This window comes from Cebidichthys violaceus, unplaced genomic scaffold, assembly GCF_023349555.1.
Source record: "Cebidichthys violaceus isolate CVI_PGR_0920_01 unplaced genomic scaffold, fCebVio1.0.p SCAF_5, whole genome shotgun sequence".
Taxonomy (NCBI): Eukaryota; Metazoa; Chordata; class Actinopteri; order Perciformes; family Stichaeidae; genus Cebidichthys; species Cebidichthys violaceus.
Window position 1 is genome coordinate 15,902,635 of NW_027176705.1, and position 21,057 is coordinate 15,923,691.

Here is a 21,057-nt window from a genome sequence, read left to right on the forward strand (position 1 = left end):
AGACGTGAGAAGTGGCTGCTAATGAAAAAAAAAAAGAAAAAGACACACCAAAAAACACGTTAGTGGATTGAGTCTTACAACGAACCAGCCCAATTAAGAGTAATTGGTGCTTTGTTTATTGATTATTAATGCTGAAAGAAGTACCCAGATCCTTTTTTTATATACTTTTAAAAGTACTAACACCACAGTGTAAAATGACTGTTGCAAAAGCCCTGTATTCTTCCGTTATTGTCAGAAAAAGTATCAAAAGTATTCATTAATGATTATATATTAGCCTACTTTATAGATTATAAATATTGATACATTCCCATAGCCGAAGCAGCTGGTGAAAGTTGAGTTACTTTAAACTATTATATGTGCATATTTACAATCTCACATGACTTTTAATTTAAGTAAAGTACTTTTTGGCCATTCTTTACATTTTTCATCACCAGATAAAAACTTTCCTTTTATGCTTACTCTGGCTCATTTGTAATTTTGTTTTTCATTTGATCAGTGAGAACTGCATATCAAATAATACATGATAATAAATAAAATAAGGCTAATTTCCATGGGACCAACAAAGTTGATCTTATCTAGCTTGTTTATAACGTCTTAATCTGCAACCTGTAGTGTGATGCAAAAGTAAAGAATGCAGGTTTAAGATGAACAACCTCTTCCACACAGTATTTTTCATTCCTGAAACTATCACTGCCAAAATGTGTCTCATGTGGAGTTAAATGCAAAATCTCACTTCATATCTGCAATAACACGTCACACAGTAATCAGTAATGATGAGTCACTATCCCATCATATGGGCCACTTGTGAAAACTTAACTGCATTTACTATACTTGTACCTTAACTTGAGTCATTAATGCTATCTATATTTAAAATGTCCTCTTATCTGACCTATGATGCATTCTAAAAGCTCAGTCTATAAAGTAAGCTCTATATAAAGAGCCTGTTAGCTCCCTCTCAACCAGCATGACAACGCACTAATGCACCATACAAGCATTTCATAACAGTATTCAAAGGGTCATTATGTATGATCAAAAGACTTTATGAAAAGAACCGTTTTCTCGTACTTTTATTATAGTTATATGACACATCATGCCCTTATAATGAGGTATTTATGGCAGATGGACAGGGGAAACCAATAATAACTAAGGAGTGTGTGGACGTCAAACACAGAACACATGGTCTGTAGAAAGAAGAAGAAGAAGTAGAAGATGGTGTTTTTGCAGCATCTCGTGTGCAAACATATCCAGAACACCTGCTCATTCTGAAACCCACCGACCCAGGGTTTGTGAATCCAGTGAATTCACACTGATCCGCCAATTAGTGCAGTCATGAAGGGGGGGTGTAGGTGGCAGCGAGCGGAGACGAGCTGCAGGGAGATTTTGAATCAGTGACACAACATGGATTGATGCAGCAGCAATGTCAGGAGCCGGCAGTGTGAAATATGTGCTGTAGTACAACAGGGAGAACAACATCAGGCGTGTTTCAAAATGTAACAAAATGATGAGCTGGATCGCATTTATTCCACGCCAAAGTTGTATTTTATCACAGCTCGTGGATGTTAAACGACTGCTGGAACGCGCATACGTCCGCGCTTCTATTGGCTGTACGCAGCGTCGCTCAGAGGAATGACGATTTTTTTTTTCTTTTTTTTTTTTGCTACTGCTATAACCAGCTGATGCTGAGGCTATGAACACGGAGCCTCTGAAGAACTGTTGACGGTACATGGAGACCCCCTCATCGGCGCTATGCCTGCGGATTCGGTCTCGTCTCCAACCAGGGATTGAGTGAGTAGGACATTTGATCGTGTCACGACGCACAGGCCCGGGGCTCGTTTTTTTTTCTTCTTCTTCTTCACCCTCTCTCTGTCGCTCCACATGATGTTTCTTCACCTTCCCACATCATCATTTTCATGGGCATGATGCTGTCTGCTGCACAGATCGAGCAGTCTCACCTCGCACAGGCGACACGTCACACCTGCAGGTAAAACGGGGTTTTATTGATGGACGGGCTGCCGTGGATTGTTTTGGGAGTTTTTCTATGCGTGCTTATAACGATGTCTAATCACGGGTTTATGGGTAAACGTCGTTTTGTTGGTATTGTTGTGCAACACTGTCGTGAACATGGTCCGTGAACTACGTTGTGGTGTGTGCTCTGGCCGATGTGTAGGCTGAGAAACGCGTGGACAGCGACGGAATGGTGGTGCGCTCCGCAACGCAGCGATGAGAGAGACGCAGTTTCGATGCAGAGAGAGCAGCATTACTATCCTCTCTCTCTCTCTCTCTCTCTCTCTCTCTCTCTCTCTCTTTCTCTCTCTCTCGCACCTCATATACACACGCACACACATCTTCTCGTGCACGCGGACGCACGCACCCGCTTATTAAAATCACTCTCCCAAACTCGCACATTCCCGTGCGTTCGCTTTGCATGCGAGACACCAACAGGCGTGTGTTGTAGGAAGATTACTGCTCCAGTCCATTCTGTCAGGGTTTTTTGGACATCCCTGACGTCCCCACCTTATGTCCGTGCACCAGCTGTCTGCCTGATGGCTGCAAGAAGGAGTGCAGCAGCTTATCTATAAACCTGCTCTGTGCTGAACCCAGTTTTTAGGAACATTCTTCCTCGATTACAGGCAGTAATGCATAGGCTGCTCCAGGTGCAGGGTCTATTCAGAGACGATACAATATGGATCTAATCACTCCCCCAGTGGCAGCAACATTTCCTTTAAATGACCATGGCCTCAACATCCACCTTATCACTTCCCCTGGAAAGACTTCGCTGTGTGGAGTGCACACTGCATAGGAAAACGCCCACACAGGCACATGAGCCAAATCAACATTAAAGTGCTTTTGCACTGCTGAATAAATCAAGTGTTGAACAAACGAAGTTGGACTGATACTGTGAGAAGCTTTGATGGTTCCAGTCCAAGAGCATTCGCATTACAAAAGAGGCGTTTAATAATCGTGGTCAGTTTTTGGATGTGTGACAGGAGGAGATGTAAGCCTTGGGATATCTTTTTTTTTTGTCTTCCTCAAACAAAATATTTTTTAGCATTAAGTGTTTATAAATGTAGAACATGCATCTTGGTAAATGGTGGAAATGAAAGTATAGGGATACATTTGACCCCACAGGAAGAATTTAAGTCGTGAGAATGTTTAATCATCGCACATTTCAACCCATCCAGTTCAACATCTTGAATGGGGCAGCAACAGGGAGCTGTAGGTAATTATACAGTGGGTTGAACACAAAGTGCTGCTGAGGCTGATGGGAATGCCCTTAGTTTTGCAGGTATTTGTTCACAAACCACAGTGTTGGGAGAGATTTTGAGCTGACGATGGCGATTAAAGAGGATCACCGAAGAGAAAGGAACATGAATTTGTTTAACAAAATTCATGGCAGTCCATCTAATACTGTGTGAGGCTGTTGCTGCTTTGAGCTAAATGCTAACATCTGCATGCTAACATGCTCTCATGACCATGCTAACATGCGAATGCTGAGCAGATGTAATTTTACCATGTTAACCATTTTAGTTTTGCTAATAGAGTGCCAAAGCACTGTGTCCTAAACCAGGAAATGATTTTGCATTTTTTTGTACTTCCTGTTCCCTCTTTTTGAAGTCAGTGGTTTTGGAAATGTATTTTCGCTTTGATGCCTGAAATAAGGTCTGTGGTTAACATGATAAAGAGATCTTAACGTTTTGCTCTACGATATAGAATATGTCAGTAGTTAGCCCTCTTGTGAATTTTGAAGTTTTTACGTGTTTTAAAAAAAGGCCGTTGCTAAGAAGTGGCTAAATGAGACTATAAAACATCATCAGTCTGACTCGTCTGCCTTCACACAACGTTTTTTGTACTTGTGCCGATTGCATTGACACTTAAAAAAATCATAAAAGTGGTGTTAATTTGTGAATCTTGTTTTAGAATGTATCATAACGTTGTGTTTGACACAGAGCTCATGTTCTGCAGTAATCCAAAATCCAATGGAAAAAATCCCATTGGCTTTTTGTCGAGGGAACCATTGCGATGCTAACTTTCGGGGTTGGCCCACAAAAACATGTCATCCCTGCAGCACTCTGTTAGCACTAAACACAAAGTACAGTTGAGGCTGATGGGGGATTGACATTTATCGTGAGAGAAACATCGTCTGTACCAAATGTCATGGCAATCCATCCAGTCGTTGCTGAGACATGTCTATAATAACCTCAATCGACAACCTGCTGGTTGAGCAAGAGGACAAGGTAAAGAATCACTAAACTATAGGATTCATCAAAAACAATGAATGCTTGTACCAAACGTTTTGCCAACCCATCTCGGAAATGTTTGAGCTATTTTACTGGATAAATTAAAACTTTGATCGGTTGACGGCACTAAAGGAAACATTTGGAGATCACAGAAGTCCTGAGGATTCATCCTCTTATCGCCATGGATATCTGTACAAAATTGTACCGCAACCCAGTCAAAAAGATGTTGTGATATTTCAGTTTGGACCAAAGTGGTGGTGTAACTGACCGGCAGCGAATGACTAAGTTAGACCTGAGTAAAGCATGGCTTAATAGTGCTGCATTATACATCCACCTCAGACTGTCAGCCTTGCAGCCTCCTCCAGATTGAATGTGTGGCTGATGGAATATGAGGAGTGTGAGGAAGTCATGCTTAAGTCATCCATGATTTAAATGTGTCCTCAAGGAAAAGCTGCCTTTCTATACATGCACTTGCCCTAGTTAGCCACCATCTGTGCCAGGAATACCACCAGCATGCCACTGCCTGTGCAAGGCATGATGGGAAGTTGGACCTTGGAGTGACCCTCTGACAGTCTGTTTGAAAACCTTGCTTCTCCTTTTTTTTTTTTTTCTGCAGGTACGAGTGTGTGGAGGTTGGGATATAAGCGCGAGACGGACCGCCTCAAGACATGGAATAAAGGGAGTTCGGAGACAACTGAACCTACTTGAGTCAGATCCATAAATAAAAGAAAACTGACATAAAAAGCACGCAGGGCTGAAGGAGAGCTGTAGAGGGAGGGAGAGAGAAGCAGAAGAGGTTGTGAAGATGGAGTGTGGTCAGACGACGTTTCTCCTGGACGCTACAGTTCACTCCGTCAGCCGCCGGTCGAAGCAGGAGTCTCCTCGCTAAAAACCCAGAGCAGCTCATTTCACCTGCTGGAGGAGCCCCCCCCCCTCGGTGATGTGATGAATAAGTTTGAAGTCCTTGGCATTGTGGGAGAAGGTGGGTGGTTTTTACACGGCGCGCAGGGCTTTACTGCATGTTCGCAGAACGTGAGGCCTACAACTCTGATCCTGGTGATCAGATGAGGTCAGATCTACTGTGTGTTTTAGCAGCCTAGGGTGCAGTTTGCATTGTGCAGCTGAAACCTGCACATCACAGTTGTCAGGCGTTGCTTCATTTTTTGTACACAATACAGAGGGTATTTAAAGGGGTTTGTGAGCCTGAGAGCTTGCATGTAATCCTTCGAGACTGTCCTCACGAAGAAAACGACAGCATCAGTACCATTCTACAGTTTCCAGGGCCTTTATTTACCTCGACTGCTAAGAGAAATGGACCTTTATCTGAAACAGGCTTATATTGGACAGGTCTTTTTTCCTATATGTCCCTGTTTTATATCTTAAATATCTCAGACTTTGTTAAGCAGCCTCCCTGTTTCCTGATTAATTTGCCGTTGATGCAAACTCCATTGTTGCCTGTTGTCTTGATAGTGTACATTTCCACAGCGCTAATTTGATTAGTGCAGTAACAGTCACGTCATGGTCACCCAATACCAATATTTGATCAGACTCTATGGGTATATTTAGAACACGTTTAAGCCATGGACAAGTTTAAGATATAATAAGGGATTGGATATTTCCTAACCAGAATTTCCTCACGGGAAACTTTTACTTTTTTTTTTTTTAGAAAAGATCTCATGAGGTTGGTGATGAGCATAAGCCTCGATTGTATCCATCAGTGTGCGCTTCCGTGTGTGTTTGCAGGAGAATCAACTCTTGCTCCAGTGACAGCATTGATGGCTGGTCATAAAACAAAATAAATGAGGATAATATTTTAAGTCTAGCTGTACACACACGCACACACACACACACACACACACACACACACACACACACACACACACACACACACACACACACACACACACACACACACAGTCCTTCACACATCAAACCGAGCAGGAATGATTTATTTCGTAGCTCGTTTCAGTGAACTGGACTGGCTTGCGTCCCTGACTCCACTCTAATGTGAGAAGACAAAGTAACCGAGTGTTTGTTGTTCTGTTGATAATTCTCACTAACTATGATCCACATTGGTGCTTGTCAGGATACATAAATCAGAGAGTTAGACTCATGAGAACTGCAATTAAATGATGAGACATTTAAAGCCACAGCAGCAACATTTCTCTTGTTTTTTTGATGTGTATCTTTTTAAATAATTGTCACATGTTAATGGAAATCATTTTTACCATTATTGATTCCCATTTGAATATTTGACTTGACATTGTCAATGTTTCTCAACTCAACAGACAAACAATGCAGTCTCCTGGATCATTTAACTGCGCTTCATATTTATGTTACTGCTAGTTTTATTCATGCGGGGCGATTTGTTTGTTCTCGCCTCGTTCCCCGCTTGAATTAAACATTCAAACTGGAACAGGACCTTAGGTTGATCGTGTGATTTGAATGGCAACCAAAGCAGTTTGTAAAATTAAATAATTAACTTCAAGTCAGGCTGACATTCCGAAAAAAAACATGGACCTCAACGACCCGACATCTGAAATATGGATGATCAACAGAGAACATGGTGTGCTTAGCAATGGCTGAAAGCTAAAGGGACACTGTGTGTGTGTGTGTGTGTGTGTGTGTGTGTGTGTGTGTGTGTGTGTGAGTGTGTGGGAGAGTACGTAAGCCTCTGCCTCACCTATTAGCGATTGTTTCTGGTGGTTCTCACCTACTGCACTGGTTTTTTTTATGACCGTGTTTGTTTGAGGTGTACGGAACCAAAACAGTAATTAAGATGTTGAAATATTATTGATCTTTTGTGTCTTTCTCTCTATTTCTTTCTCCAGGAGCGTATGGAGTGGTGCTTAAGTGCAGACACAAGGTAAGACAGCATTTCTCCTTTCTGCTCATTTGTAAAAAAAATATATAAATTTATGGTTCGCATCATTGTTATATGAAGTCTATGTGTTTCAATAAGAAAATCTGACGATGATGAAGAATCAAATGTAAACATCAATATCTAATATCTCAGTTATCTTCAGCAAACAGGCTCAGCAGTTACACATATATCTTAGTTAATATTAGCCACAAAACTGGTCTCTTGTCAAAAAGCAAGTTAAACTGAAAGTGTTGCCTTATCAAACTGGGTTCATTTTGTGGTACCTCCATGCTAAAGTTGCTACATTTTATCAACGACTTTTCCCATCTATGGTGTCGAATCCAAAAAGCTTCCACACATTTCTTCCTAGATGGTTTGGTGTCATGAGTATTTGTTCTAACGTCGCTCGCTAATTTCCGTTTTTGCAAAGAGATCTAGAGATCATCTCGCGATGAGCTCACACCAGGTGGGGAGGCCAATGTCCCCTTCCCCACTCCCTACACCCCTACTTCAAGCGTGAATTTTTATATAACTCCCCGTTTCCATTCAATTGAGGCTTAAAGTTATAGGCATAATTGAGGGTGTGGCTGCTTGGAGTGACAGGTGGGTTCCGTACCTGGTTGCTAGCTGCAAGCTGTCTCTTCTGCTGCGTCAGCTCCACTGACAATCCACCTCTTTGCCCAGATGGCCGCAGCCGCCCACTTTGAGCTTCACCACAGCTTTTCAGAAATGCGTGATGTCACGGAGACTCCGTTCATGTTTTACACAGTGTATGGTACACACCTGTAAAGTTTTGTGTCTGCGTCTTGCACTGACAAACTCTGTCCACAGACAGACTTGAAAACACCTGGCGTAGTACTCAGAAACACTTCAGTAAGTGGTTGTTCCTGTTAGAGTAGGTGTCTCCAGGACCACATTCTGCCATCATGACACACACACACACACACACACACACACACACACACACACACACACACACACACACTCACACACAATTTACCAGGCAGCCAGATCCTGTCATGGCTGGCAATCAAACTTGGTGACCTCTCCACCAGTTGAGTGTAACCTCTGGAACTAGCGGAATGACTGTACACAACAGTTTGATTTCTTTAAGTGTTCCATTCGTTGTTTCATTCAGATTATTCCAATGAAATTGAGCCACGGAGACATTTTGACACAGTCTCAGGCATGTTGTCAATCTTACGTTGTAAAGAGAGCAGGAAGAGCAGTTTGTTTGGAAAGCTACACAAAGTATGTGAGGAGTGAATAAACTTAGAAACAATCTCAGAGGCTGAACACATCAGCATTGAAACACCAAAGTGATGTCCTGGCCTGATCAGACAGTAACTGGGTTAATGGCAGATTACTGAAACTATTGTTATCGCCTGCATTCAAGGCCTCGTTAATAAAGTCCTGTTGAGTTTAATCTGAATGAAAGAAGCAGTTACTGTACAGGTGACCCATCAACGACATGCCATTGCATTACTCTATGACACATCATTTATAGAATGTAGAAAGAGAAGACTCATACATTCATTTAAGACTTGGAAATTGTAATTATAAATAATTTAGGTGCTCTTCACACGGAGGGGTCTAAACAGCTATCAAATGTACTGCTGAAACCACACCATAACCATCAGCATAACAGCCATTATCATGTCATCTCATCAAGCCGGAGGCACTATTTTCTTAAAACAGACATTAGCTTCAGAAGTTAGTAAGTTAATACTGTCACATTGAGCAACATTCACAATTGTATTTAGTTCTAAGAGAGCAAAACAGGACAGATTTGTTTATGCAGGAAGGGCGTTTGAGCCACGCTGCCTCGTAAAAGTAAATAGATTTGTGTCATACTTTAGTTTCTACTAAAGGTTTAGGTTTAGTTTCAACATTTAAATCAACCGAGCAGATAACAAATTAAAGTTAGGTAGAGTAATGATAATAAAACCAAAAACTAGGAATGCTATGTGTTGGATAACTAATAATTTTAGTTTTCTTTATAGAGTATCGTTGAATTTGCATCTTTACAAAAAGAACCATGTGATTCAGTTCTGGTGTCTTTTTAAGATACTATTAACTGTACACATATACATATATATATGTATACAGTATTTTAAATGTAATTTCGCCCTGAGCATTGTCTGCAGGCATTCCTCTCAGACTGCATACAGCCAACCTGCTTGAATGCAGCCAGAGAGGCCAAAAAGCATCCGCACATCAGCCTGCACCCCTCACTGCTGCTCGTGAAGCGTATTGCTCTGAGCTCACAGGGATAATTGAAGGCCACTCAGAATGTGTATCAACATTTTTATCAACTCAGATGTCAGCTCGTGTGGATTGTGGTGGCTGAATAGTAAGAGATCAATGTTCAGAGATACTTGAGTAAAAATCAACCTGAAACTATCAAAGTGAACGGCTTCTTCTTCAAATAGACCCGCACTTCACCTCTTTATACATGTTACCTATATACCTCAGATAGATTTCTCACGTGTGGAAATACTTTCACTCCTCTTCGCTAAATCAAACTGAGCTGCATGAATCAAAAACGTTCTGCAGTGAAGGTTCATACATTTATGGACATAATATATTTGTGAAAAACACCTCAGTCCACACGGAGAGAGCGAGAAACGACTACTGTGGGAGGAGTGACAGTCGCAGCAGAGTCGACGAGAGAGGAGAAAGGCATCTTTCAAATGTTTAATGCCGCTGATATCCTAATGTGTTTCTCAGAGACGACTCAACAGCAAAGACAGATTTGTGATTGTGAATGTGATTTCATTTTTGGTCATCGTCGTTGTTTCCCCGCCCTCAGTTCTAAGTGAAAATGAATAATGTGCAGAATCAAGTTCCGGAGACGTGCTTGATAGCAAACACTGCATTGTATGATGGATGAAGGGGAGATGAAACTAAACTGGGCTGATTCATTATGGAGTACTGGGAGTGCTTGGTGTTTGCCCCGTGGTCCCTTATGCCATTTGTGCATGTTTCTCTCATTTTAGGCCCTACACTTGACCAAGTTTTCTTCACACTACGCCTCATGAAAATTTCAAATGAGCCATAAATTATATACATTGAGTGAAACCCGTAAATATGCAAACGCTTGTGTTCTGGGAACATGAACAAAATGACATGGTAAGCAGAACATGATGGTTAGAGTGGAAGATGAAACCTCAGCAGAGGCAGATAAAAGATAAACTCTCAAAGGACCATCCACATTATGGGGCGCGTTAAAATGCAAGCGACTGTGAATTTATCTGAAATTTGTTGTCACATTCCACTCGTCTTCCGAAGATGTCTGTCTCAGTGTGTGTGCACGGATTGGGGAGTTTGTTTGAAGTAAAAAGCTGCTTTTGAGAGACAAATGTTCTCTGCATCAGCACTAGATTAGAGAGGAACAAATATGCAAGTAAAAATAACTTGGCTTGCAAAATGTTATTTGTATGCAACAGCTATCTTAGGTTGTTTTTGATGAGAGAGAGCGGGAGAGACAGAAGTTTCTAGTTCTTGATTATGACTTCTATTCTGTGTCATGAAAGCGGCAGAAATATGTGTCATATTGCTCAATGCCGCGTGGAAAATGAAAGCAAAGAGTCTGGGAGAAAGAACCAACAAGTAGGACAACTCAATCATTAAAGAAATGACAAGCCGTGTGAATAATGTGGCTGAACCTCAATATGTTTTCATGCTTGAGCCAAAGCCAATAACAGGAATTCATAATGTTTCCGTCTCAAGCTCCTTTTCCTTTTATTGGACCGTGGATTTGGTTGCCGGCGAATCTCCATTTCATAAAAATTTGGATGCAAGCTGTCAAAGTGTGTGTTTTTCTTAAATCCTTTCTTTTGGCCTAACTTACAAAGAGGTGACATGTTTCCCACTTATATAACAGTTGTAGGGGATTCATTTTCACATGTAGAGACTCAGACCATGGCAATAAAAGCTTTTTAGCTTTGCTGCGAGAGAGCAGTTATTTTTACTTTTCTCAGCTGGAAGCAGGGCAAAAGAGAAAAAGGTGGCAGAGATAGTGTGTGTGTATGTATTTGTGTGTGTGTGTGTGTGTGTGTGTGTGTGTGTGTGTGTGTGTGTGTGTGTGTGATGGAGAGGAGGAGATGCAGAGGAAGGTACTGAATACGGAGACTATGCCGATGGTAAATGGGTCACCCTGTTAGAAGTCGACAGCAGACCTGTGAGAGGGAATCATAGGCACCGGGCTGAAACCCAACCAGGTGACTCAGAAGAGACTAACTGTACAACCAAGAAAATAAATGCATTATGAGTGTGTCCCTGTATAAATTATGTATACTTTACAGTACAGTATGTGTTTGATGGCACATTTAATTAGCCGAGCCAACGTGTGCTGGCGTTTGTGCAATGTTCCGCCACTTTAGAAGTGTTGTATTAGCGAATGTGGGTGTGTGTGTGTGTGTGTGTGTGTGTGTGTGTGTGTGTGTGTGTGTATGTGGAGGCTTATGTGTTATCTTGAATTTGTGTGTTGGGAGTGGCAATAGCTCAACCTACACGCTAGCCAGCGTTTCCCGGTGCCTATACGTTATCGCTGTGCTGTACAGTAGTGCTGAAGTGATGCTATTTAACTACTGGTGGTTGATCATCACTGACTCCTTGATAATTGAGTAATTGTTTTAGCGGTTTATCAGGTAAAAACATGGCTTTTGCTTGATTTTCTTTAAAAGTTTAAAAGTTAAAATATTTGTTAGCAGAATGCTTTTGTTTTTTTTTGACTGTTGGTGAAACATTTTAAGCAGTTTTAGGACATCAACCATGGGCTCTGGTTAATTTGAACTGTCATATGTCGTTTGAAAAAGATCACAGCAGTGATATAAATGATTTTGCTTGTGTATTAAATGAGGTTTTGTCACAGTGTGAAGCAGTTTTAATTTGAATGCCGCTTTGATGAGCATTAGGTCAGCAGTGTGGTCATTCTACGTATATCACAACATCAATGAGCTTTGTGATATTAATTTAAAATGTTTTTTGTTAATCTGTTAATGGATAAAATAAGTGATGAAAATGTCTGTTTTTAGCATGTTTGCAACAAAAGATACCAAAAGGTTTCATGAGTTGTACTGTAAAGTGAATCACTTGTCTGATTGAGAGTACCAGACCGGGCATTTATTTGCAATTTTCCTTATTTTCCACTCAATATATACTGTATATGTTGAAGGCCTACACAAGGATAAACAAAGACAACAGAACACAAAATGGGTTTTGAGGGAGAGAATGAGATGAGTATAATAGGACCATGAGTTAAAGAAAGGCCAATCGTAAGGCTTTGTGTCCGTTAATGTAGAGATGCAAAAATATATAAGTGCAGTCCATTTAACAAAGATTCCCACATTTCCCCTTCTAGCATCATAATTATGACGACCTCTCTCTATAGACAAGTATTGATGTGAAATGATAACTGCAGCACCGCTTATAATGGCAGAGTGTATAGTAGCCTGTTTTTTTTTTTTTTTTAGCATTTATCAACCCATGGCATGCAGTAACACATCATGGCTGATGTGAAATGTTCAAGCTCTACTCCTTTGTGACAATCAGGGGGGCTGTTCATGTCATCAGCAGAAAATTAGCAAGCCTGAGGCTATTTATAGGTGTGCTGACTTAACAGTGGCTCAAAAAGGTAAATCAGTTGAGGGCAGAGATGTCACACTTGAGCATAAGCATCATCAGCACATTACAAGGTGCTGCCACATAGTTTGAAATGTCACCCGTTATGAGTTTTTTTTTAAATCTTATTTTGCTTGGTAAACACAGTAAATCTCCCCGTTTGCTATTCAGATGTATTTCCCTTCACTGGAAACTAATTTCGGGCTATAAATCCAGGTTTAATTTCATTCATCTCTTGTGTGAACATCTGTGAATAGACAACTCTAATTAAAGAGTTGTCAGTTAAACAATTGGCTTGTGTGAGCCGGAGCGCTGGCCGTGGCGTGCAGCTCCTCACCGCGTGGCCTCTTTGACACTGAGGCCGACTCTGTTGTCTGACCCTCCGTAAACAAAAGGACAATAGAAGAACATGCAGAGGACGGAGACAGAGGGTGTAATTATCTCTGGACCGCTGTTGTCACCCACGCCAGCCTCAGCATCCAACGTTAAGATTAACCAGACCAGGTTTTCCATTTAATCGATGCAGGCCGATATTTCCCAGAATTTAGAAATTAACACATTTTGCTGGAAAATAAAATATTCAAACATAAGTACGTTTGCACATGACATCTGACAGCTGTAGTTCAAACACCAGTTTGAAACATTAGCTAGTAACATGTTACGGTTTTGAAGGGCAGGTAGCAAGAGAAGAACTCAAGTGCAGATGCAGATGAGGAGACAGCAGGAAGTAGCTTACAGGCATGGAGTCCAGAAGGCAGGAAGGAAACAGGAAACCGAAGCAAAACTCCAAAAAACAATGCAACAAAGGAAATGGCCCACTGTATGTATACAGTAACTAACTAATGGGGGAAGTGGGAACAGGTGAACAGAGGTCTGGTGTGTGGGCGAGAAGTGAAACGTCAGGAGGAGTTAGTCTTTCAAAATAAAACAGGAAATACTACGCTAGGAAACATAGCAGTAACTTTAACACAGGCTAAAGCAACGATAGGTCCACTCAATGACCCCACTCGGTTTTAAAAGCATCTACAAAATTGTTGCTGTTGTCAGCAAAATAAGCCAGATATTAATCAGATGTATTGTGGAAAAAAAGCTCACGCTGTTATATGCCTGCAGTGCAATGTGTGTGATGGATTCTCCATCCAAAGCCATTTGTCTAGGAAAGCCTGGCAAACTTTTTGCACTATTCTTTTAGGTCTTCAAAACCTATCCATAATCTACATTTTTGTTAATGAGGAGCTTTTATTTTATTTATATATTCTACTGAGAGAGAAAAAAAGTGGTAAAACCATGATTTCTTTCTGGTTGCTTTCGCTGCATTTTGCATAATTCCCCGACCCCCACCATGGATGTATAGGCAGCAGAAATCCTGATAAAGTGTATATGAAAACATATGCTATCATTTTATGAGTATCGTGTTTGCAAACACATATCTGATGTTCTTGACCCGTGAAATGCTGCAACAAAACCTAAACCCTTTTCCAGTTAAACCGCACACTATATACTTGATGTCAAAAGCTGCAGCGCAGCCTTTGAAACAAAGCCTCGGCAAATCTCTGGATCTGCATCCAAACCAGCTTGCAAAATTCAACAAGGTCAACCAGAGCAAGCTGCAAGAAGCTGAAGGAGATTTATGATGCATATTAACTATGCCAAGGGTTTTAGGGGGGTTTTTTGTGTGTGAAAGCCCTGTGGTAAAATAATTGAAATGAGAGCACACAGCACGGCTGTTGCGTTGCCACTACCGGCAACTTGGGCACACATCTTTTTTTTTCTTCATGTGGACAGGAAATTAATTTAAATATCTGCACCGTTTCTCTCATTTGTCTTTTTCACCTTTTGTTCTACAAAAACTTTCCATCTATTCGGTCTGATTTTTAATGTTTGATGCGTCTTCCTATCACGGCCACCTATCTCGGAACGTCGCCTTGTTGACCCAACAAATTGATTTATTTCTTCATAACACAACACACGTCCTCTTATCTTCGCAGGAAACCAATGAGCTGGTGGCCATTAAGAAGTTCAAAGACAGCGAAGGTGAGCGAGGGAGGGAAGGAGACGAGGAGGGAGAGAGAAAGAGGAGCAAGCGGTATCATCTCTGTCTCTTTCATTTCCGCACAGAAAATGAGGAGGTCAAGGAGACGACGCTTCGGGAGCTGAAGATGCTTCGGACACTGAAGCAGGACAACATCGTGGAGCTGAAGGAGGCTTTTCGCAGGAGGGGGAAACTCTACCTCGTCTTCGAATACGTGGAGAGGGTCAGCTCCTCAGCATTATGTCATGCTACATGCACACATGAATTCTCATCGCCACTCTGCTTTATCCAGGCTCCGACTTTCAGGATGCTGAGACTGCTCAGTTAAGCATAAAAAAAAAGAAGCATCACCATGGCAACATAAGAACTATTGGTGAAAAATGGTATTCCCCACTGTGTTGCCAGGGTATCCAGTTAAATGTTTACTTCCTGACAGGTTTATTTTCAGTCACTTTAGCATGTCCCCTCTCGCTCTCCTGGTCAGGGTTTAAAAAAAGGAAAGAAGGAAAGAGGAGAGAAATGCCCCCCACTGTGAGAATTATCTCGGGCAACGTACCGATTCTGAAGCACATTCTCACACAATCAACAGTATGAACAGTCAAACCTGCAGCTCTGTCTTGTGGTTTGCAGAACATGCTGGAACTACTAGAGGAACTGCCCAACGGCGCACCGCCTGATAAAGTCCGCAGCTACATCTACCAGCTCATCAAAGCCATCAACTGGTGTCACACGAATGAGATAGTGCACAGAGGTGAAGAGTTTGTCTTTACTTCTATATGTCCGTATCTGCTGCAAAAAATATCAGTGTCACTCAGTCGGGTGCTAAGTTTTAAAATGTGCATTTTGTCTGTGTCTGTGTTTCAGACATCAAGCCGGAGAACCTCCTCATCAGCTCCGAGGACGTCCTTAAACTCTGTGACTTTGGTGAGTCTTCGGTCTCATCCTTCTGTTCTATACAGCAGCCATATTTTTCATGTTGAGTTGTTCAAATTTCCATGTGCAGTGCGGTAAAAAAAAAAAACACACTTGCACGCTTGCCCTTGTCAAATAAAGGGAATTGCTTGTAAAAATCCACGCGTTTACCCAACTGAACCAGCTTTAACTGGTTTATTAGACACGCTGCTGTATGTGCACATTCGTCGTATTGCTGTCAAATTATCTGTGATTTTTGCGATTATATCTGTGATTTCAGTTTTGCCTGTTTGGTATTTTGGGCTCGGTTCACCCGCCATTAATTTGTCACCATGTGAGTTGTGAGGATCAATTTTGCCACTGGGAAGCAGCCACTAAGCTCTATAAAACGCACTTCAGAGTTATATGTCAAGAAAGTCAAGTTAATGTTGGGCACCTGTGTCCCCTGTAAAATACTGACAGATTGTATTGATGCAGCATTTTTCTTTTATTATTATTTTACAATCTCCCAGGTATATGCTACATTTGTTTGCAAAATCCCACAGTCAGTTAGCTTTGCATAATTCTTTCTAATGCAATCCTACTGAGTCAGCCAGGGTGAGATTTGTTTGTTATTCACTGTTGGAGCTGACATTCTGTTTATTGTGATTTTCCTTGCTTAAAACGGACTCTCTGTGCACCAGTTATCTGAAGCATGGCCTCAGCCCGCCTGCAGTGGCATAACTAATTAGAGTCTGGTCACATAGGATGATGGCCATGTTGTTACTGTAGCTGTCCAAACGATTTGACTGTTGATTGCACTTTCTTCTTTCTAATTAGCCATTTGTATTTATCACAGAGCACTGGATGTCTAAAAAAACCAGTAATGTGTTCATTTCCATCTTCCTCTGGCTCAGGTTTTGCTCGTAACCTGTCTGAGGGAACAGATGCCAATTACACTGAGTATGTGGCTACAAGGTGGTACCGCTCGCCTGAGCTGCTGCTGGGGTGAGTCTGTGTGTGTGTGTGTGTGTGTGTGTGTGTGTGTGTGTGTGTGTGTAGGACACCACTTGAGAAACAAGGAGAACGAGAAAATGACCTCATTCAGTTGAGCACCAGTTGTTGTACGAGATAGGGACACACTGATCCATCACTTTCTCTACCGTTCCCAATACCTCAGTTCAGGTTATCAGTCGACCAATCAGATGTCAGTGCGCTCATTTTCCCAAATTAAAAATCTATCAAACTCACTGTGAAGAAGTCATTTGAATCATTTTTGTAAGGAAACATGAGGCCAAGGATTGCTGTGGAACTAAAAACTGTAGTCAACTGCATGCCATGACTGAATACTGTAACTGATAAAGAGACAGAATGATACCAAAGAAACTGTAACTGAAGCGCTCGTCATTATCATCATCATTACAAACTGAGACCAAAAATCCCAAATGTGTCAGGCTGAAATTGCCGGGCAATTGTGTCTAAAATAGGGTTGCAAAGGGCTGGAAAGTTTCCCTGGGAAGCTCGGGAATTTGGAATTATATCTAAAAATCATACTTTTTTTTATTGGTGAACCTTTTTTAGAGGTGGAAAAATAATACTAGGACATGTTTTGGTTAAAAGTAAACCCATTTAATTGAATATTAACCATGCGCTGCATTCAACAGCACTCTCCCATCACACACAGATGATTTTCCAGCACTGCATTAAATAAGAATTCAGTCAAGTTTCAGCCCTCTGCATGCACAGTGCATTCTCCCATCACATGCGCAGCCCACACTGCTGCCAACGCTACTGCACTGAGCCAAAGCACTACCTGCTTTCATGTAAGTTTTGGTTACATTACTGTAGTGGATATATTTGATATTTATATTACGATATTACAGTTAACCAGCAGATATTAGCTTAAAGCGAATTACACACTTTAGAACTTGTTAACACCTTCTGCTCGTTTTTGCCAGCTAGCTGTTAGCACGTGGAAGTAGCTTGATTGTCCTGCAGCTGATTGAGGAATAATTAATTCATTCATTAATCAATCTATTTCCATTCATTCCTCGTTGTAAAACATTTAGAAATGAGTTTTTTTTCCACTTTAAACACAGCCCACATTGTCAGCCCACTTTCGTCATTAGTTAACTTGCTAGTTTGCTAACTCACCACATGGCACATTTTACAGTGTATGTATTTGACAAACGAATGGCTTATGTCTGCTTATGATATGGTAATATCAGCCAAATATTCCCATCATACCCTATTAATTCCCATAATCAATAATGTGGAATTTTGCAGCTCTAGTCCAGAATGATCTGGCATTGCAGATTAGTGCATCTCCAGTATGAGACTGTGTAAGTTGTTGACACACTAAAATATGCTACATATAGATATTAGCAGTTCTAGGAACAGCAAGTCACATCTAACATATTGTCCCTGTCTAGTGAAATCTGGTGTCTCCAAATCAGCTTTCATGATGTTAAAAACAAACATCTCTGTTTTTTTAGGTCTCCATTTCTTTGATAATCCAGTGTTTAATTGTTTATTTATATTTACAAAGTAGGGAATTTTTCTCAAGGTGAAATTTATGGAAATGAAGTCAATGTAAAAAAAACAAACAAAAAAAAAACACAGCAGTTCTGGTAAGCTCTAAAATATTGCAAAATAAATTAGTTTTATTTATGATTATTATTATTATTATTATATAAAAGCTATGTTATTTTTGTATATGTTTTTGTGCACACGGTTCAGTCCCATAAATCATCAGATCACATTGGATGATTTACTTGCCTCGACATTATGACACAAATCACCGTGCACAAACCACACCGTACCCCGAGAGACAATTTCTGTTTCTTGTCTTGTTTTTGAGGCTTTTTGCTGCATTAAATGTCCATTCTAGCTTGGAGACAGCTGAACGTCATCTAGCCTCACTGCTGTAGCCTGATTTAGTAAATGCCCTGGAACATTTATTGAGACAGCATTTGAATGCCGCCCACTCAAATACTCTCTCCCTCCAACACCACCGCTCCTCTGCTTCTCTGCTGCCAGATCTCTCGCCATTTCTCACCAGACTCTTCAGCTCCGTTCCCTTAGAAATGACCATCTTCTTTATGTGCGTCTCCACCAGGAACACAGCGTCCAACCTTTATTTTTGCCGCCCCACCACCACCACCACCACCACCAGTAACATCACCCTCATCACCATCACTCTCATTGCCGTCTTCTCTCTCTCGCTCCATCTCAGGGCCCCCTATGGAAAGGCGGTGGACATGTGGTCGGTGGGGTGTATCCTCGGGGAGCTGAGTGACGGACAGCCCTTGTTTCCAGGAGAGAGTGAGATAGACCAGGTTGGTAAAGAAACAAGAGGTCCATTAGTCCGACAGAAAATGAATCAACGGAAACGTATTTGTTCCTCTCGTTCTTTTCTCTGCAAATGACGAAGAGACAATTTGGGCTTGAAATATATATTTTTTGTCATGTAATAAAAAAAAGCATTTTTAAAGGGAGAGTTTCACAGTGGTGTGAAACCGTGTGAGATGAAAACCACAGGTCTTTTGACCAAACACCAGGACAAGAATGACGTATGCATCAGACGAAATAAGCATGCTTGCTTTTGGCAGCTGTTTTCAGCAAGAAGCTCCTAAAAGACAACATTAGCAACTAGCTTAGGAAGACAGTGGAGCATTTAGCTGCTAAAGGGACAGTTATACTTCCTTTAGGAGTTGGTGGAGACCAAACCAGAGCTAAAAGGAGTGTGAATGTTGGACTTGCATTTATCAATTCACAATCCAAATGAATGCACCTGTTGCTCTGTAACTGCTGGCTGTTTAATTAAGCTTTACTAGCATGACAACAGCAATATCCATATAGTTGACAGACAAAAAGAATCACCTCAATGTCAATTCAGTAGATGTTTGATCGTTTTACATTAACAGGTAGATTTTGCCTTGTTACCATGGAAATGCACCATATATTGTAAAATGTCCTTTGTTTTGCAGCACTTTAAACACTACACGTCCATATTGACTTGAAAGTCGATACTTGGAAACACCTCTCAATGTGTGCACTAAATCAAGAAATTGTTTTGTCAGCAGCTGTTTCCAACTTCAATGTACATACAGTTAAAAAAAAAAGAGACTTGTTGGTGACTGAATGAAGTCTACTGCCACACTACATTAACTGTGACGCTGCATCACTTTATTTACCTCCAGCTCTTCACCATCCAGAAGGTTTTGGGGCCACTTCCTGCAGAGCAGATGAAACTCTTCTACAACAACCCTCGCTTTCATGGAATCAGGGTAGGAAAGGTTCCTCCTCCTCCTCCTCCTCCTCCCTGTTTTTACCCCCTTCCACTTCTTTCTGCAGCTCTGTCTCCTTCTCTCGCTCTCTCTCTCTCTCTCTCTCTCTCTCTCTCTCTCTCTCTCTCTCTCTCTCTCTCTCTCTCTCGCTCTCTATTGTGGCAGTGTTCCCAGCACCATGACTGAGTGGATTGCTATGACTCATGAGATAGGTGGTTGGTGTTCAGTTTAGCAACAAGAGAAAATGTCCCAGAAGGCCGAACAAGACTTTGTTTGTGAGTGTGTATGTGTGTGTGTGTGTGTGTGTGTGTGTGTGTGTGTGTCTGTGTGTGTGTGTGTGTGTGTGATTTGGTAGTTTGTTTAGTGTGATCCACTGATAGATTTCTGTGTGATTTGAACTGAGAGATGGTTTTTACTGGCAGGAACATCTACTGTATGTTGGAAATGTTAGTAATTTCAAATGCACTGAAAAGTTCAGTTTCGATACAAATTTGATGTGTGTGTGTGTGTGTGTGTGTGTGTGTGTGTGTGTGTGTGTGTGTGTGTGTGTGTGTGTGTGTGTGCGTGTGTGTGTGTGTGTGCTTGCCAGTTTCCTTCAGTCGCTCATCCTCAGACTTTGGAGAGAAGGTACCAAGGCATCTTGAGTGGTTTGATGTTGGATCTGATGAAGGTAAAAGATCTCAAACTCAAAATGTGTTCAATTGAATTTGCATGGACCTGTTGTGTTGTCCATCATGAATCTGTCCTCTTTTGCTCTTGTTAACCTTTGTCAATCATTAACATTGGTATCAATACACGTTTCCCATCAGAGCCTGTTGCTGCTAAACCCGACTGAGCGTTACCTGACTGAGCAGAGTTTGAACCATCCGGCCTTCCAGCCTCTGAGGCAGGCAGAGAGGCCTCCTCCTGCGTCTCCCAACCCGCCGCGCTCCTCCAAGAGGAAAACACACCATCATGGAGAGAACACAGTCCCCACGAGGTCCGACTCCTTTATTTTTACTCTCTGTCACAGCTTCGACATGCAGTCTTCTTTACAATCCTGTTGTTTTAGTTCCACTAAGTGAACACAGGGACTAGGGCTGGATGATATTGAGGGTATAGCAAAAACTCTTTATCATG

General features: G+C 41.4%; 1 protein-coding gene across 4 annotated transcripts in view; it reads left to right on the forward strand.

Moving 5' to 3' along the window:
* The first annotated feature begins 1,341 nt into the window (after positions 1-1,341).
* The window catches only part of cdkl5 (cyclin dependent kinase like 5), a 31,490-nt gene continuing 11,774 nt past the window's right edge, over positions 1,342-21,057 (forward strand). For 3 of the 4 annotated variants that reach the window (XM_068730299.1, XM_068730302.1, XM_068730301.1), the window contains exons 1-12: positions 1,342-1,785; positions 4,855-5,220; positions 7,070-7,104; positions 14,715-14,760; positions 14,845-14,981; positions 15,389-15,509; positions 15,623-15,682; positions 16,567-16,657; positions 18,885-18,987; positions 19,852-19,938; positions 20,528-20,608; positions 20,748-20,917. In XM_068730299.1, coding sequence (XP_068586400.1) covers positions 5,184-5,220; positions 7,070-7,104; positions 14,715-14,760; positions 14,845-14,981; positions 15,389-15,509; positions 15,623-15,682; positions 16,567-16,657; positions 18,885-18,987; positions 19,852-19,938; positions 20,528-20,608; positions 20,748-20,917 — 968 coding nt within the window. In that variant the 5' untranslated portion in view covers positions 1,342-1,785; positions 4,855-5,183. Of the gene's footprint in view, positions 1,982-4,854; positions 5,221-7,069; positions 7,105-14,714; positions 14,761-14,844; positions 14,982-15,388; positions 15,510-15,622; positions 15,683-16,566; positions 16,658-18,884; positions 18,988-19,851; positions 19,939-20,527; positions 20,609-20,747; positions 20,918-21,057 lie in introns of all 4 variants that reach the window. The other variant, XM_068730300.1, reaches the window with a different exon arrangement.